Here is a 19361-nt window from a genome sequence, read left to right on the forward strand (position 1 = left end):
ATCGAAGTTTATGCAACTGAGTGCAAAGGCTTCAACGTCCTTCTGTTTGCCAGAGTAAAAGTACCGTAGTGGTGCAGAGGAATTACAATTTTGTTATCCAGTTTCTACCCCCTTGATGTCTTCTACAGGATTATCATCCCTCACGTCCATCCTAGAATGCGCAGCCAGTTAACTTTTATGTCAATGATTCAGTAAAATGAGGAAATCGGCAAACACTTTTATTGGTCTAACCCTGTATTATCTCTGTTTCCTCATTTTCCCTTGGTTCTCTTAGAAGCTCCCACAAGCTTCTCTAATTACCATCTTCAAATAATTCCCCTCGCTCCCTAGTAAACAGGTGAAAGGCAGGAGAGAGAAGTTCCAAATTTCCTTATGTTGGGCTATAATAAATTTAGTGCTAGTTCCAGCACATCCAGAATTAATCGTGACGGTTTGCTCATTGTACTGTGAACTTCTTCAGCTAGAAGACTGCCTTGGTATCTTTCCTGGAACAGATGACACAAATAAATAGAAAAGTAGTGCTGTTACTCTAGCAACAAGAAGTGTGAGATAGTTAACTCTTGTCTGTCTGATCAGTTCTGAACTGTGCCCTATACTGAATCCTGTAATAAGCAGTGGCAGTGCCAGCTTTTGTGCCTGTGTAATACTGGAAATACTTCTCAAAATCCCGAGAAGAGCGAGGAAGGCAGTGAGAGCAGACCTTGGGGTTTGTGCAGGAAATGGGTAGGGGTGGAATCCCAGGGGGGCAACTCTGAGGAATAAAGGTGTTCCTTAAGGACAGTGTCTTCCAAATGCAAAAACTGTCCAGGAATGCTGGTAGATCTGTCAGGCTTTACAGGGAACTCATGGCTGCACCCTAGTCCTACCCTCCCTAAATATGGGAGGTAGAAGCAGGTATGGGGTACAAAGGAAGAATCCACAAACACTGGCCAGGCATGTAGGGATGGTTTTGGAAAGCCAAAGCTCACCTGGAGTTGATGCTTACAAGGGATCAAGGTCAACAAGACAAGCTTTTATGGCTTTGTTAGCAGTAAAAGACAGGACAAGGAAAAAGTGGCCCTGTTGCTGAATGGTGTGTTTTAGTAACGTGGCTGGAGTAACACAGATAAGGCTGAGGTGCTCAGTACCTTCTTTGTTTCAGTCTTTACTAACAAGGCCTGTCAGATCTCTGTACTCAGGAAGGGTTCAGGGAGTAGAATGCCAGCACTGGATGAAGATTGAGTCAGGAATCAGCTGGGAGACCTTGACCCATAGAAGTCCATAGGGCCAGATGGGCTGCAGCTGAGGAAGCTGAGAAAGCTGCCTGATATCTTTGCAAGGCTATTCTCTTACCTTTGAAAGGTCACAGAGAACATGGAAAGTCCACTGCAATGGAAGGCAAATATTGCACCCATCTGCCAAAAGGATGATCTAGGGAAACCATAGACTGCTCAGCTCTACTGGACTCCTTGGAAAAACCCTTGGAGTGAATCCTCTTGGAACACATTTTTGGGTATGTGAAGGAGAAGAGGGGGACTGGGAACAATCAGCATGGATTTGCCAAGGCTAAATCATGCCTGACCAGCCTGAATGCTTTCCATGATAGGTTTGTGAATAAAAGGAGAGCAGTAGTGGTCATTCACCTTGACTTTAGCGAGGCTTTCAGTATGACCTCTCGCAGTAAGCTGGTATCGAAGTTGAGATGTTTTAGTCTAGATGGCTGGACAACCAGATGGGCAGAAATCTGGTCATGCTCTACATGGAGGCCAGTAACAAGTTGGAGTACTGGAGGAGTCTATACTATGGCCTCCTCAGTGTCTTTTGCAGTGACCTGAAGGGATGGAGTTCACTCTTGCCTTCAGAAAACACCAAATTGGAGAGACCAGCTGATATGCTTGGGGGGCAGGACTGCCACACAGAGGGACCTAAACAGGCTGGAGGGGTGGTCTGATAGGAACCTTATGAAATGCAGCAAAGTCCTGCACCTAGGAAGGAAGAACCTCTTGCAACAGTATAGCCAGGACTGGCAGGAGAGCAACCCCACTGAGAAGAAAGCCCAAAATGAAGAAGGGAACAAAAAGGGAATCTGGGAGGTGAAATAGGACCAAGGGTGTTGATGAGAGTACTTGCTTGGCAGGGTGTATCAGAGGACGGGGAATCCTGACTCCTGTTTATCTCCATGCTTCTCCTGCACTGTGGTGATCTGTGTCTCCAGTCAGGTCACTTCATTTTTGTCTCATCACTCTGTCACTCATAAATGATAGCCATTTGCTTGCAGCATTCAGTAGACCTTTTAGTTCCTTGGACGAAAAGTGCCTTGATAGGAATGACTCTTAAAAGCTGAGTGACTGATCTTAGGAACAAATAACGAACATCATTTTCCCCGGTAAGCCATAGAATACATTGCCTTCAGAATGTTATAAGCAAGTAAAAATGTTAATGTGAGTAGAAACAATTAAAGCTTGGAAGTGAAGGAGCTGCATACTGGGGGGGGGATGTTCCTCCCCTTTAAACCCAGGAGGGAAATGTGGTATAGTCCTGGTTAATTATGTAATTGCTCTGAGCTGTGTAGGGTGAGCCGTTTTTTCAAATTGCAAGCAAGATTTCTGTCCTACTTTTCATTGGGTTGCTAGATGGATGAATCGGACTTCCTTGCTTCCTCCATGTGCTTAATTATAGAGTAAAAGGGCTGTTGCATGTTGCTGAGGTAGGGTCAGAAGGAAAACCGGGTGATTTTTAAATAGCCTCTTGGTATGCTTGCTGAAACAGATCTTGCTAAGTAACAATGTATCAAAATCTTACTGTGGTTGTTACTCCACTTGGGGTAACAGATCTCAGCAGTCCTGCAGATGGGGAAATGGTTTGGTGAGGGCTTAAATCCTTGCGTTCTGATTCTTTTTGTCCGTGCACAGATAAAGCTTATATGTGCATATTCTCCCACGTGGAAGTTGAACATAACTAAACAGTAATTTACTATAGGCTGTGTAAAGAGTAAATAGGAATTTACTTTTCTGCCCGGTCATTCATTTGCTGCCTACTTCCTGCCTTTTGAGGAAAGTGAGTATTGAAGTTGGATATACATATATTAATTCTTTGGAATTGATTAAGTATGCTAGCTTTCCCCATCTTCCCCCCAAATATGTTAGTGCTTGCTTAATTTTGTTTAAAGTTGTGGGTATACTACCAGCTCTTGGAGTTATTCCTGCTCCAAAAGACATACAAGACACACAAGCAATTAATTCAGTCACAGGAAAACCTTGGAGTAGCTAGGAATTTGAATATGTGTATTTCTGGCTGACTGAGTTTAACAAATTGGTTGAGGAAAAACACATGTAGCATTCTGATAAATACACAACTTCGGAAACGTTAGTCTTATTAAAAAAAGAAAAAGAAAAATTAGAAACAGCAGTGAAATATCTCAGCTGTCTCTCTATGTGCTATCACTTAGTTTATTTCCCAGTGTAGAAATGAGCTTAGCATTGCAGAACACAGGTAGTTCTGCTTTAATAGTTGTCAAGTTTGACTTTCTCACTTTTTCCCTGCTAGTTCTTATGGAACCTGCTTACAGATAACTGAATTCATGTTTTTGGGGGGCATTATATAATCTCTTCTGTATTTTGTGTCTGGTTTCTTCAGATCATTTAACGCAGGTTTGCTAATCTGCATTTTTCTTGATGGCTAAAATGACCAACGTGCAAATGCTACTTCAAGACTTCAGCTGACAAGCAGCAATTAAGCTTCACATATCCTAAGACTGAGGAGTATGGGATAGGGAACGCAGTGTTAAAATGGTTTAGAGGCCAGAGCCAGTTTCTGGCTATAAATATCTCTGATAATCGTCAAGTCCTTTTGCTGGTCTTTCCAGTTCAGATCCTGGATGAGAATCCACTTGATTAGCCCTCCACAGAAACCCTTTTCAGCCCCAGGGTATAGGTGTTTGTGAGGGAACGCAGAGTGCTGCCTAATGTCTGTAACATTTATAAAAGGAATAGCTTTTGTTTCACAGTAAAACTTGTTACAATGCTAAGTAGATAATTCATACTATACTTGCGTGTTACAAAAGAGACTAAAATACATATCAGCTCTGTTTCTGAGCTATGCATCTCGGGCTTTGTCTGCCTTCAGCTTCTGTGTGCAAAATTCTTTTTGCCATCCATTTTTGCAATGTTTTGTCATGCATCTAAAGTAAGCACGCAAATAGGTCCTCAGAATGTCTTGCTGGGTGGCATTTCAGGTTGTTCATTGCCAGCGAGATCTGGGTTTGTGCATACTTGGTAAAGAACTCTGGTTGTTGGTCTTCGCAGTTATTAGTACAAATGAATAATTTTACAAAGGCAGCCAGAAAGCAAGCCAGAATAACAATTGTGGTAGTCTGATTTGCATAGTTTGAAATCTAGAAAATGCTAGCCATGTGTAGGAGGATTGCTGGTTCTTCTTTAAAGTTATATTTTAGATTTTTGTTACAGATTTTAAGGTAACTACTTGGGGGTAAAGGCACGTGGGAGGCATTGCAGTGAGTTTCTGAAACTCCTGAAGTCAGGACATCAGCCAAGATGCAATGGAGAGCTTTGAAAGTATAAATAGTGTAGTACAAGTCATTTATTGAATACGTCGTTTTAAAAACAAACAAACAAACAAAAACCACACAGCTTTTAATTAGCTGTAATACCATATTGACAGTCTTTTGGATAAGGACAGACAGTCCATTCTCTTCCAAAGATAAGATACCAGTGATGGGAGTTGTCTCCACATTTGCATGTGTCTTGCACATAAAGCACTTCTGATTCAATTGTTATAATTTTGAATAAAAAGGTACTTTTCCCCCTTTCCCCACTTTTTTTTTCTCTTTTTTCTTCTTTTTTTTTCTTCTTTTTATTAAAGATGTATTTGCCAAGTACATGCTCTCACGCTGTCGTTTTTTCAGAAGCAGCAGCAGGAGCAATGGTCTATTTCTGACTTGCCCAAGCAACAGTCAGGAGGAAAGGATAATGTAATGAAAATTAGTATTTAGGAACAGTCTGAGCTGGAACTCATAAGTTCAGGAATCTGACAGTATATAGGCTATGTGGCTGTTTCTAGATCGTATGAGCTGCCAATTACAAATCCATGTACCTTTTTACCTTATCCATTCCTTTAGTGTGCAATGTTGTTCCAAGCAGGAGACTTTCATTGGTCATCTGTGATTTTTTTTCCATATTTTTCTTTATATGTGCATCTATAGTATATACAAAGAACACATTTAATAAAAATGTCCTTAAAAATCAGCTTGCTTCAGTCTGCATAAGATAATTTCTGTTCTGGACAATGCTGTAAGCTGTGACATATGCATAACACCATAAACAAGACCACCCTTCCTCGATGACTTGCAGTTGGTGACCTTGAAACCTTCTGTGGATCTGAGGGTACAGCATCAACTCTGTTCTCCAAATAGACCTGACTGCCTTCTTTTTTTCAGCAAGTGGGAAGTCTAGAAGACTGGTTATTTTTGCACGACTGGGTGAAACAGTACTTCACATGCGGTTTTCTGCTATGAGGTTATGTGTTAGTACTCATTGTACATTAAGGACTTCTTTCCAGGGAGACAAGGATATTGTCTCCCAGTACTTGAAGCAGAGCCATTAGGTTTCATTCTATTATTCAGAAAAACCTTCTTGCAGTAAGAAAGAGGGATTGATTTCTTTTCTACAGTGGTGTCTGTGCCTCAGCAAATCCTGAAGATGACATTGGCCTGCTTCTTCATTCATCCTCAACATCATCCTCTGCTCTCCAATTCCTCGTAGGCATCTCCTTAGAGGGTTCATTTCTAGCTTCTCACCCCCTAAAACATTGTTCAGGAGTAGAGGTGTTGATTAAAACCAGCTAGAAATTTTACTGAAGAGGTTTTGCATTAGAATGGTTTTAGATGGCTCTAAGCTGACCTGGAAGTGTACCAAACTGAACTCCATAAATTAAGTCTTGCTGGTGATGCAAAAGGTGCACAAGCTACCTTTTTTTCCATAGCATGCATGTAGAGAAAGGGTGACTGGTGTATCTTTTCTCATCCCACTTTTCTTCCAATGGTCTGTTTCCATCATAAGAATAAACAAAAGGTTTCTGTCTTGGAGTGGTAATTCTGAATACAGAGCCTCATGGTGATTTAGGCTAGCAAGGACAGAAACAGCTATAGGGACCCAGCAAAATGAGAAACAGTCTGTGCTTTGCTTATCAAGTAGCTGTGCATCCTTGACTGACTTGGGCTTGCTAATTCAGTTCCAAGGTTTGAATGCTTTTGTTCGGCCCCAGAGACCACAAAGGTGTCTGGCAATGCTGGGCATATTCTATGAGAAGAGATGGGAGCCAGTAGGGTAGAAACTGAAAGGAGAAAGCAGTGCACAGTTTCCTTGATTTCTTTTTTCTCCTGCGCTTTCCACTCTGTATGTTGATGCCAGAGGGAGAACATGAACCCTTCATATGTTCCATTCACTTTTCTAGAGAAAAGGTACTTACGTCATGTCATAGTCCCTGTCTTTGTCAACCCAACAGCAGCAGCGATAGGCTAAAATACTGATAACTGTAAGTGCAGCAATGGTCCCACCGTTATGCCAGCGTAAAGAGCTATGTTCATGGACACTGTAAAGGAAGAAAAGAATTACCCATTTGCAGTAAGAATGATACTAAATGCAATCAGCATGATCACTGGACTTCAGATCCCACCACCAGATGTCAAATCTCACTGCCAGATCCAGGCTGAGTAGAAGCCACATTTATTTGACTACAGTAACTGGAATTAATTCTGTACTGTGTAGCTGATAAGTCTGCAGGAGCAATTAGACAGTGATAGAGAGGGGGCCCCGGAACTGAACAACTGCTGTACTTTGTCAATACGGTTTGGTTTCAGACTTTGGGGGCTCAAGCCTATCTCACTCTGCACGCTTTTTTGTCATCTGTGAACTAATCCTATGAGTTAGTGAGTGCCCTATAAGCATGTAAACCAATGCAGAGAATGCATCTTAAACATTAAAAAAAGTGCTATTTTTTTGAAAGGAACAAGAATTTTATACTTCTGTCTGCATTGCCTCCGTTAGTCCTTTGCCACTTAGCTAGGATACTTTCTCTGGTACTGCTCTTCCAGTAAACAACCCCGTCTCTTATGCAGTACAACGCTGACTGTCATCTTGCAAAATTCCTTTCCTGCAATGTTGGTTGAAATGAAGATGTAAAACCAGAAGTATCCACTGAGATGTTCTTCAGAGTTGTCTGTTCCCCTGTTGCTAAACACAAATCTGGTCCAAAAACGCAAAGAATTAAAGCAGGGCAGGAAGTGGTGACAGCAGCCCTTCGATTCTAGCCCAGGGTATCATAGAATCATCGAATGCCCTGAGTTGGAAGGGACCCACAAGGATCACCAAGTCCAACTCCTGGCCCTGCACAGGACAACCCAAAATTCACACCATGTATCTGAAGGCATTCTCCAAGTGCTTCTTGAATATTGTCAGGCTTGGTGCTGTGACTGCCTCCCTGGGGAGCCTGTTCCAGTGCTCCACCACCCTCTGGGTGAAGAACCTTTTCCTAATATCCAGCCTAAACTTCCCCTGGCCCAAATTCCTGCCATTCCCTTGGGTCCTGGCGTTGGTCACCAGAGAGAAGAGATCAGTGCCTGCCCCTCCTCCTCCCCTTGTGAGGGAGCTGCAGACCACGATGAGGTCTGCCCTCAGCCTCTTCTTCTCCAGGCTAAACAAACCAAGTGACTTTAGCCGCCCCTCATACAGTTTCTCCTCTAAACCCTTCACCAACTTCGTGGCCCTCCTCTGGACACTCTCTAGTAGATTTCTATCCATAACATACTGTGGCACCCAAAACTGCACACAGCACTCAAGGTGAGGCCGCCCCAGCACAGAGCAGAGCAGGACAATCCCCTCCCTCAGCTGGCTGCGATGCAGGGCTTGATGCCCCCCAGGGCACGGTTGGCCCTCTTGGATGCCAGGGCACAACTGTTGGCTCATGGTCAACTTGCCATCAACCAGAACCCCCAGGTCCCTCTCTGCAGAGCTGCTCTCCAGCCTCTCGCTCCCCAGCCTGTATGTGTATCCAGGGTTGCCGTGCCCAAGGTATAAAATCTGGCATTTGCCCTTGTTCAACCCCATACGGTTGGTGATTGCCCACCTCTCCTGTCTGTCCAGATCCCTCTGCAGGGCCTCTCTGCCCTTGAGAGTGTCAACAGGTCCTCCCAATTTTGTGTCATCAGCAAACTTAATTAGTATTCTTTCAAGTCCTGCATCCAAGTCATTAAAAAAGAGATTAAAGAGTGCCAGCCCCAAGATGGATCCCTGTGGAACCCCACTAGTGACTGGCCACCAGCCCCATGGAACCCCATTTACTATGACCCTTTGAGCCCGACCCATCAGCCAGTTGCTCACCCACTGCATGATGTGTTTATGCAGCTGTATGCTGGGCATTTTGTCCAGGAGGATACTGTGAGAGACAGTATCAAAAGGTTTACTGAAATCCAAAAAGATCACATCGACTGGGTAGTGGGAGTGATGAGAGGTTATTAAAGCCGGTGGGTCGCTCTGTCTTGCTCAGGAGCTGCCGTGCTAGTCCCTACATTTTTGTGTGATTTGTGGGAGGACAAACGGAAGTGTGCTGTTTTGATTACAGGGGACATGTGGCATTTGAACATTCTTTTTAGAAAGAAAATTGTAGGTGGAGGGTAAAGAGGTATGTGTGCCTAGCAAAAGCTTTTTTTGCATCGGATTTTGCTGAGAAATGTAAGATGGCCCAAAGCAGCATCTGGCTTTGAGAACTGGTCATCTGATGAATTAACTTGTAAAACAACAAAAAGCTCTTCAATCCGCCAGCTCTTAGGATTTCAGGTCTGAATTGTTTAGCAGTGGGGGAAATGTCTTTCTAGTCCCGGAGAAGCCATGCAGGCTGTGAAAATAAATGAACGAAAAGAAATGCAGTGACATGGCATTGCTATGACACCGACGTTTTCTGTCCGACCCAAGAAAGCTCAGAACCATACGCTAAAGGGTAGCTTTGTCTGCTCAAGCAATTTGTTACATCTCCAGCTGACATTCGTATGTGTATTCCACGCTTTTTACCTGTGATTTACTGATAAACGTCCAGCTTCCCGCTCTAAAAGCAAAACGCTCTGAATACTTTTCGGTGACTTTCCTGTTTTATTTTCCCCTGTGATCTCATTTCTTCCCAAACCACTCCGGGGACTGGGATTCTACTTAGTCTCTGCTGGCGCCTAGCGTCAGATAGTAAAAGAGCAAGCTTTTTTTTTCAGTCTCTACATACTAGCCATGCTTACTTCTCCCCCCCACCCCCCCCCACCCCGCCTTTTTGCAGTGTGATGTTTGTCGCTCTTAGAGTCGCAGTCTATTACCGGACTGTAAATCCTCCTATGTTAAATCAAGAGTACTGGACTGGGGAGTCAAACTGGGAAAAATGCAGGTCAGATACTATCAGTTTTCGAGCGGCTCCCAAGGGGATTCTGCACACGCCGCAGCACTGGGGCTTGCTCAGCACGGAAGGCAGTCGCCTGGAGCGACAGTAGGGCGTCCGGCCAGCCTGGGCAGGCGGGGTCAGTCCGCACGCTGCTTGGACGCGGGTGCTCTGGTGGAAAGTGAAGCGAGGTGGAAACGGATCCGAAGGGGCGCCCGGCCCGGGGCAGAGCAGGGCGGCGGCGGCAGGGGGCAGCCGCTGCGGTAACGGCGCGGTTGCGACACCGACAAGCGCCGGTACGCGCAGGGCCACGCGTGATGCGCTGGCACCGCTTAGTGGCCACTCAGGTGAATGAGGTTTGTGTCCCTGGTGACGTGTCGCCTTTTGCATAATTTGTGCAAGAATTGCCGAGTGATCGTCGAATATCCTATCGCGTCTGACCGTATTTAGTTTCCCTCCTTAGCGATGCTACGGTAACAAACGAAAAGTGGTGGGTTCAGATACTCTTCCTGGAGCTGAACATGCAAGGAAGAAAGAAAGTTGTTTAAAGGACTAAATCTGAGTCCTCCGTCACTGCTACACTTCAAAGACAAACTCTCATTTCATTTGCCAACAGGATGCCGGGTTGCATCAAAAAGAGCATCGCCAGCAGAGATAAAGAAGTCATCATCCCACACTACTCAGCGCTTGTCAGGCCACACCTGGAGTACTGTGTGCAGTTCTGGTCCCCACTATACAAAAAGGATGTGGCCAGGCTGGAAGGGGTCCAGAGAAGGGCCACCAAGATGATCAAAGGACAGGGAAGCTGCCATATGAGGATGGGCTGGGACAACTGGGTTTGTTCAGCCTTGAGAAAAGGAGGCTCAGAGGGGATCTCATCACCATGTACCAGTACTTAAGGGGCAGCTACAAAGAAGACGGAGACTCCCTTTTTACACGGAGTCACATGGAGAGGACAAGGGGGGATGGACACAAGTTGCTCTTGGGGAGATTCCGACTGGACACCAGAGGGAAATTTTTCACAGTGAGGACAGTCACCCATTGGAATAATCTCCCCAGGGAAGTGGTTGACTCGGCCACATTGGATAAGATAAGGCTTTAAGACACGGCTGGACAGGGTGCTGGGCCGTCTTGTCGAGACTGCTCTTCCCAGAAAGGATGGACTAGATGATCCCTGAGGTCCCTTCCAACCTGTGATTCTGTGATTCCTGTGCAAATAGTTCTAGGAAAGGGCCTCTCATGGAAGTTCAGCTCCTCCCCCCCGCCCCCCCCCCCCCCCCCCCCCATTCTGTCTTAAAATGAAAGCAATTAAAATACTGGGGCCTATGTGACAGTTCTAAAGAACAAGAAGCCTCTTTTATGCTCAAAGAAGGAACAGTGTAACTCTTTCTGATACCACCTTCCTCTAGGTGAGGAGTCACCTCTGGAAGGAAAGTAGCTTCCAGAGCCAGCTTTTGTTTGCCTTCACTACAGAAAGTGACCTGGTCATTGTTGAGTGAGCTGGGATATAAAGACATACCAGTTAGAAACCTTGATGTCATCCCACCCTTACACCCAGCAATTGAGAAGTAATTATTTCTGGCTGCTCCCAGAGTGAGCCAGCTTTCTTGCCAGGTGAGAGCTGAAGTGAAAATCTTACTGACCGTTGCTACTTCAGGTAATAGTCCCTTTCCCCCTGCTAAGTTACTCGTGAGTGTGTCTTGTATCAAAAGGACAGCATTTCAAAATCCTGGTCAGAGAACTTGCTAGAAAAAGCCTTAAGTGTGTTTTTTGTATTTGCACTTCAAAATATTTTCCAACCCTGATCTACAGAGAGCTCAGAGACCTCATGTCTTTGAATTTCCCATTCCTTCTGTTTTTTGTAGTACTTATTTTGTACATTGAAGCTTTGCCAGGTCTGTCTGGGTTTGGGGAGTCCTCATGAGAAATGCAGGTCAGCTTGATTGTCCATATTCTGCTATCCCCAAAATCTTGCATTCTGGCTTGGATGGTGCAACTTAAAGAAGAAGAAAGGAAGGAGATTTATTAGTCAGAACTATGTTTCAATCCATCCCCTGCACTGGTGGTTTTTATTCTTGCTAAACAGAGGCTGGTTGCACCTACCACCTTCTTCTCAAAGGGTCTGGAGTTAACTTGTCTGTAATTTGTTTCTCCCTCACTGGTCAGCCAAGAAGAAATTTTAAGATGCTTTTTGGGGTGTCTAATAGTGTTGGGTAACTCCTCCTTTGATAACTGGAGTATGACAAGCCACAGGGGGAATGAAGAATGCCCTGTAATGAGGCAAGGTTATTAGGAAAGTGAACTATACAACTGTAAAGACTATTTTCTATGGCCAGGTGTCTAAGGGAGTTGGGTGCTCTAAGCCTTCCAACCTATTTGCATAGTAGTAGGAAAAGACCAAAGATGGAATTGTGGATGATTACTTCCTGGAAAGTTTTTTTCTGTTAGAAAATCTGTTGTATAAATCAATGTGGATATTGGAGGAAGGACAGTGTTTTATCTAATGGATCTGGTGTTGTCTCCATCACACTGACCAAGGACTAAAAGAGCCAAGGTTGCAGTCTGCTTGGTGGGGGGGTGTCATTCCGCAGACAAACGTTGCATGCGTATGTCCCATTGTCTTCCATGGTCAAGTCACTGCATTGATGGTGGTACTGATGTTCTCTTTGTTTACATCACCACTAAATTGTATATGGTTTTCATAGCCCTTGCTACACTGTACAAGTCCATCAAAATACCTAGTGACAGCATCATCCTGATAGAGAGAGAGGGAAAATGATCAATCTTAGTTTCTTCTGTGTGAGTCTACAATGTAACATAATGGATAAGCCCACTCTTAAGAGCAGCTTGGAAAAGAGGGCCTTACGCTGCCCCAGTTTGCCGAAAAGCCAAGAAAAACATAGAAATTCAAAAGGGTCTGGGTTTCTGTCTGGAATCCCCTTCTCCCACCTCATCTGAAGTCAGAAAAAACTGATTCCTGCTGCTGGGGCTTATTCACCTTTCCTCTCCATGACAGGACACCATGAGACTTGTCCGGGATCCACATGTCAAATTCCCCTATGATAGCACAAACTCCCTTGCTTTCATCCAGCAAGGATCTTCAGAGAAGAAACCCTTGGCAGTTACTGCAAGGAGATCTCCAAAGGCTGCTTCCTCTTTAAGTAATTCCCAAGAAGTCAAGGATAACTTCAGAGGTCTCTATACTGTCAAATACTCCATGTGAATATAGGAGACCTCAAGAATCTCTCCATGTACTGTTATCATCAACTTAAAACTTTTTATGTAGTATCAATGATATGTATATATAAATATATATGTGTAATATATATACATAATATACTTAAAATACGCATCTATTTTTATATAAAGTATCTGACTATTTCACGTATGTTAATAGATGTAACCCCACAGTACCTACAGTGATATATGCTCAATACACAGATGCAAGACCAAGAGAGAGAAAAGAGAAGGATGGCAGCTTGCCTAGTATCATGCAGTAGGTTTGGGATAAATTGCACCTAGAATCAGAACTCCTCTTTGCATAGTTCTGAGATCTTTTGAAGGAATCTTTCTTCCAACACACATTCCCACCCACAGTCCTGATGCCATCTCTCCTCCCACCCCCCTCTTGGATGCCCTATCATATGTTTCCTTATGCAACTTGATTAGTGCACTCTTGATTTTCCTCCAGAAAACAACATCTCCTGAGCCAAAAAAAGCCTCAGTTTGAAAATGACAGTGGAGAGTAACGTTGTTCCCTCGTGCCACCTGTATTTCCTTGGCATGTGCTTCGAGAGTGAGGGCATGAGCAGCCACCAGAACTAGGAAGAGAATAAATTCTGCAGTCAGCAAAATCAACAACATCTGAATTCTACATTTTATCTCTTTGGCTTTCTTACATGCCACAATAACCCCACACCCACTCTGTCATCCAGGACACTCCCCACTGAGCAAGAGGTGATGTACGCTGTGGCTGATTGACTGTAGAAAGCTGCTGCACAGAACGGCTAAGAGCTACACTCTCCATTCCTTGCTTCCCTCTTCTTTACCTGGACATACATTGCTATGGAGTTTATAAAGATTTTTTTTTTCCTGAGCCCTCTTTCAGTGTGACTGACATTCTTTGACAGTTCTAAATGTACAGAGGGAGACAGATAAACAGATAATACAAGTGCATCAGCAGTCTTAAGGATTCAGGCTAAACTAACAAATTGATATTGTCAAATTTCAGGGATCAGGAAACTGTCAAATAACTTGCCTCAATCCAAGTCCATAGAGAAGTGACATTTTGTGCTAGGGAATCAAAACTTGCTCATATAATGCCCTGAAAAGAAAAAAAAACTAGACAAGCAAAGAGAGCTTGAAAGAAACAAGAGAAGAATAGCTATTAGGTTTTTTAAATTAGTATAATTATATAATAATTATATTATTTTGTAGCAATTACATAATTAATGTAAATAACAATTATTATATTATAATTTTATTATCATTAAAACATATATAACAATATCATTTTAAAAACCTTTCATCCAGGAATTGTAGCTCCTGCCTGTGGAGCACAGGAATGGGTGAGAGTTGAATAAAACACAAACCCCTCTGGGCCCTGGTGAAGCATGCAGGGTGCAGGGTAGGTGTTTCTTGTATATTGTATTCTATTTGACTTGATGCTTAATTCATCATACCCAAACATTGGCCAGTGGCAGGGCTTAGTCATTCTCAGAATTGGTCTGGAGGTTTACCTCTGCCCTGCCATAAATGACCTTCATGCCCTTGGGAACCTACACTTAAAAACACCTGCTTTCTCCTTACAGTTTGTGTCGGGTTTGGGGGGGGTGGGGAGGTGAGGAGGGAGATGTTCATGGAACCAAACTGAATAATATGAAAAAAAAATCTAAGTCTGAAACCAGTTAAAGAGAGTGCAAGGAGGCAAGAAAGGGAGTGCTGCCCAGAGGCAGTCCTACGGCGAAGAGGAACGTCGTCCAGTAAGTAGGGAAGTGGAGGAGGGCAGAGATGTATGCTCTCCCTGAGAGGGGCTCACTGTGTGTGGTGGTGAAGGTTTGCTTCTGAAAGAACCAGGCTGACTCAGTGTTCCCCAGAGAGTTCTTGGCTGAAAAGTTGCCATCTAGCAAGCTTTGGATCCTCATTCTGCCATATCTCTGTCCAGATTAGAGCCATAAGGAAATGTGCAAGGGAGAGAACAAAGGACATTTAGATTCCACCTTGAGTTGCAAATGGATTGTGATTATATGCTTTTTTAGTCAGGAAAAGACCACGTCCACATGCGTTAGGTCAATAAGAGTAAGCCATTTGCAAGTTAAGCACTACCAGATCCTTGACTATAACAGCAGCGAATGATTGTGTCCCTTAGAAAGTAACAGCATAGGGACCCAAAAGGTTTTGTTGTCACTGTGCTAGGGATCTGCTGGTGGCAATTCAGGTACTTGCACAGGGTAACATGGGATAGTTAGCATGGGGATCTGCTCCCCCCCAGGAGAGGCAAAAGCTTTTCTAACAGCTTCCTGTATCCAGTCAATCCTCCACAGCAAATGGTCCTTCGAGTCTCTTCTTCAAAATGGCCTGTACTTACAGAACTGCTGAATCTTCCGCCTCCTGAGAGGAGTTTGATGGGAATTTTCACAGTAGCCAAGCCTTTCCCTCCTATGCACCCCTCTTTCCTTGCTGCCAGGCAGGGTTCTACACCTGTCTTCATAAGCAGCTTCAGACATTTTCAGCAAGAGTACAAAGACTGCCTTTGGCACTTGTTAGCATCCTGGTAAGGTGAGGTGGCCAAGTGACCAGAGGAGGATGCTTCTAGCCAAAGTTCCCACCTTTCTTGCATTCCCAGTCCCATCACTGAGTTGTTCTGTGGTCTTGCACAGTTAATTAGTTAAGCGTGCATTTTAGTCTCTTCCTCTGTGACATGGTAGTGGTTTCTGTTCTCTCGGGGATAAATTCGTTTACAGCTACGAGAAGGAAACCAGCAGGGTAAAGGACTTCTAGCATGGTTTTATTGCAGCCACTCCTGGGTCCTTTGCTGCTCTGGAAGACCCAGTGCGAGGGCCGTGTTTGCATAGTCCCAGGGCTCTCTCTGACTGTGTTTGACATCGTGCCCTCTATACGAGACACACCTATGAAAGCTTTCTCATTGCCTATAGCAACTGGATACAGACGCTTTCCTGCATTTAGGTGAAAAACACCACCGTCTGTACTAGGAGATGGAGCAAAACTCATTTCCTGGTGCTTTTGTTACTCAGAAACTGGTTCCACCAGGCTGGGGTTCACTGACAGGTCGTTAATTCAGCCCTGAGGCAGAGAAGAGACTGCCCAACCCCAAGGCTTCCCCTCACAAGTATTTTTCCTTCTTCCAATTGGAAGACTCAAATCCTACAATAAATGAGATCTTTCTTTGTTTTTTCCAAACATGTCTTCAGTGCAGAGTCAGGGAACAGCTGAACCAAACACCGTGTACAAGAGACACGGCCTGTAACAGGCAAGACTGTTGCTGTCACCCTAATGCCCAACTTCTGATGCTCTCCCATTTCTCACCCCTGACATCTCTTTCTGGCTCCCACTCCTCCCTTGTTAGGGGTCCTTCTGGCTCTTGGGGAAGCTGCATGGTTTCATTCTGGGATGCCATTTACTCAAGCCGATTTCCTCCTTCTGCCTTCTCACCACATTTCACTTCTTCAAAGTCACTGACAGCCAGCTAGTCACAGTCAGCACGTCTAAAAACTGGGGTTTATTCTTCAGGGGCTGCATTTTTTCCTAAGAAAAAAAGAATCTATTCAAAGTATGGCTGAAGGGAGGAGAGGGCCAATTCCTGAAAGAACTCCAGAAAAGGAGAGAGGGCAAATAGCCTATGTAACACTACAAGGATGGTGTCACCTAGATTTAAGCCTTAGAATTACTTTTTTTGTGTTATTAATTAGTATGTCTATAATATTTTGTTTGATTAACATCAACTGCTTGAGCAAGTCCAGCTGAGAGCTACCAAGATCATCAGGGGGCTGGAGCATCTCCCTTATGAGGAAAGGCTGAGAGACTTGGGTTTGTTCAGCCTCGAGAAGAGAAGACTGAGGGGGGATTTCACCAATACCTGTAAATATCTAAAAGGTGGGTGTCAGGATGATGGTGTCACCGAAATTGGGAATAAACCTTGTAACACCAATATAATGTTAAAAGGCAGGCATTCTTTATTCACGGCGCCGGATGCACGGGGGATCACTCCACCTAATGTGCATACTGCAGATTATGTCAACCAAAACTTATATCATCTGGTTACATACATATGCATCAAATTTCCCGGAACTAATTATCATATTTACATAGTCATTTCGCATGCATCCTTAAAAGCTGAGAAGAGTCTCTGGTGGTCCCTGGTGGTCGTACCAAGTGTCCTTAGATTGACCCCCTTCTTACGTGCATGCGCACTGCTAATGTAACTTGTTTCTTTCTCCACAGCACCCAAGTGGAATGTAAAGTACATCTGGTAGGACACCCTTCACCAAGGTTTCTAAAACACACCACAAACCAGTTACTTCGTTTACATTAAAACACTCCTCAACCTATTATTAAAATGGATAGGATACATAGGTAGTAGCTTAGCAATAATGTTAGCGTTTTAACTGTTCCATCACCTTGGTTTCAAAGATTAAGATACAGATCAAAGAATGCATAACAAAACCACTACTATGTTGGTTACAATGGGACTAGGCTCTTTTCAATACTGCCCAACGACAGGCCAAGGGGCAATGGGCACAAGCTGGAACACAGGAAGTTCCACCTCAATATGAGAAAAAACTTCTTTCCTGTGAGGGTGCCAGAGCAGGGGCACAGGCTGCCCAGGGAGGGTGTGGAGTCTCCTTCCCTGGAGACATTCAAAACCCGCCTGGATGCGTTCCTGTGCCCCCTGCTCTGGGTGTCCCTGCTCAAGCAGGGCGGTTGGACGAGATGATCTCCAGAGGTCCCTTCCAACCCCTGCCGTTCTGTGATTTAAAGAAATTGAGAAAGCTTTTATCTCCCTTTGTTCAACATAAACATTTATACATTTACAAGGCAATAAGAAAATCAAAGTGACATGTCTACTTTTACATTCCTTACTGAGTAAGCGTAATCAAAACAGAATGAAGGGCAATTAATACAGCTGGAAACTATTAGAGGAATATTTTGTTTTGCTGAAAAAAATTGAGATTCTGATCAAGCAAAATTATTATTGCTGATTTGTCTTGGCAGATTCGGTTAGTGAAAAAAAAGTAGGAAAAAAGGAAACATGTCACTTCACTTTTACACGAAAATGCTCCGACTTTTAATTCCTCAATATGCTACCTCAGAATTTAGCTGAAATTTAATTCCAAAGTGGCAAAGGGGAAACCTCTTAAATGTGAAAATTTGCATTCAAAGTAAACATTTTTTTTTTAAACTCAGAATGACCATTAAGGGTCTTTTCATTCAGTAAGTACACCGTACCTCTTATTCACACCACTGCAGTGAAAAGCTGTACAGCAGAAGTCAGCCTGTGCTGAAATCCTGATGCAGCTCATTCAGGGCAGCTCTGGCATCCCACCACCGCACTGCCTTGTGCTGTGCAGTTTCTCTACTGTAGTGCAGTGCAGGACTCTACTATACCTTCTCCAAAAATTTTTTACAGGCCAGTATTTTAAGACTGGATTATTACCGTTTGAGTGCTGCCCAAACAGGCAAGAAGAGCTTCACCCAACACACATATTTCTGCTGTGAAAAGTTTCCCATCTATAATCTGGATAGCGTGGAAGGCGAGAACGATGAAAAAGGAGAATGAATACCAATGCACTACACAATTTACGTAATCATCAAATCATGACCCAAGTCACCTTTGTTGCACACAGAGCACATCCACTTTTTCTAGTTACGTTAAACTTTGTGAATTTCCTTCTTGTGGGTCTTATTGTTGAAGTGAGGTTTTCAGCATTTGCAGTAGAAAATCCAAGCAATTTCCACATGCATAGCTTGCTTTGAAGCCTGGAAGAAGGTGTAGGAGCACTGGTATGAGAAGAGACAGGTCAAAAAGCAGTGGAACTGAAACTGCAGGCTCTACAAGGCAGGATGAGAAAGGGCAAGTCTGTGATGAAGTCCAAGGGTCAGTTGGCTGGTTTATATGCATGAGTAGGGATTGTTGTGCATCCCCTTGACTTGAATAATATATAGAGATCACAAGTTGTATTGGAGTACACGTAAACAATAGTATTTAAACTTATGGAGACATGTGCTACATGCAGATTTACACATAAAAAAATAAAACCCAAGGACTTTTCCACTTCCATTTGAGGAATTTCCTTTTTCACAGATAAACATTGTATTTAATGGAAGCCATTAAAACTGTTTTTAAAAAGTATTTTCCAGCCTCATGAAGAATAGCATTCTTTTCCTGTTCCTAACACTACCTTGCAGCTTTAGGAGATGCCTGTGAATCTGGACATCAGCGCAGAGATGGTAAACACACCTGCCTGATCATAAACATGAAGGAACTTCTACTAAACAAAAAAGAAACACACAAAGTCCATTGGAATACTCGACTTAGTTTTCTTCTACCCAGCCCTTGAGGACATAACCAAATTAGTACTTGCTTGCACTGAAAACAAACAGCCTTGTCATTGCCATCCTCCTCATCTCTCCTTTGTTTCACCTCAAGGTGCTCTTCCTTGTAATCTCTACGTTGCTGGGTAAGTAATTGACTTTAGCTGAAGGGCTCCCTCACAGTGGCATCACAGGTTCATTTCCTCAGCCTCTTTTAAAGTGCTTCTTCTCCGGTCTGCCACTCCCCTCTCAGGCAGAATGACAAGCCAGATCACCAGTAAGCTTTGACATGGCTTGTTGCTCTCTGCCTAGGGGCAGAGAGGAGGCTTGTGAACTCCTTCCCTAGCTGTGTACTTTCTTCCCCAATTAAACCGCCTTTCCCAGTTTCTCCTAACAGG

General features: G+C 43.8%; 1 protein-coding gene across 1 annotated transcript; it reads right to left on the bottom strand.

The window, feature by feature from the left end:
- Window positions 1-5715: 5715 nt before the first annotated feature.
- Window positions 5716-19056, bottom strand: GPA33 (glycoprotein A33). The gene is given in 14 exon segments (XM_075085797.1): window positions 5716-5797; window positions 6466-6556; window positions 6559-6591; window positions 7114-7182; window positions 7185-7241; window positions 11212-11319; window positions 11322-11351; window positions 11354-11407; window positions 11946-11985; window positions 11988-12041; window positions 12044-12166; window positions 12410-12414; window positions 13086-13232; window positions 19014-19056. Coding segments are annotated over 14 exon segments (936 nt in total).
- Window positions 19057-19361: the final 305 nt, after the last annotated feature.

This window comes from Phalacrocorax aristotelis, chromosome 1 (assembly GCF_949628215.1).
Source record: "Phalacrocorax aristotelis chromosome 1, bGulAri2.1, whole genome shotgun sequence".
NCBI lineage: Eukaryota > Metazoa > Chordata > Aves > Suliformes > Phalacrocoracidae > Phalacrocorax > Phalacrocorax aristotelis.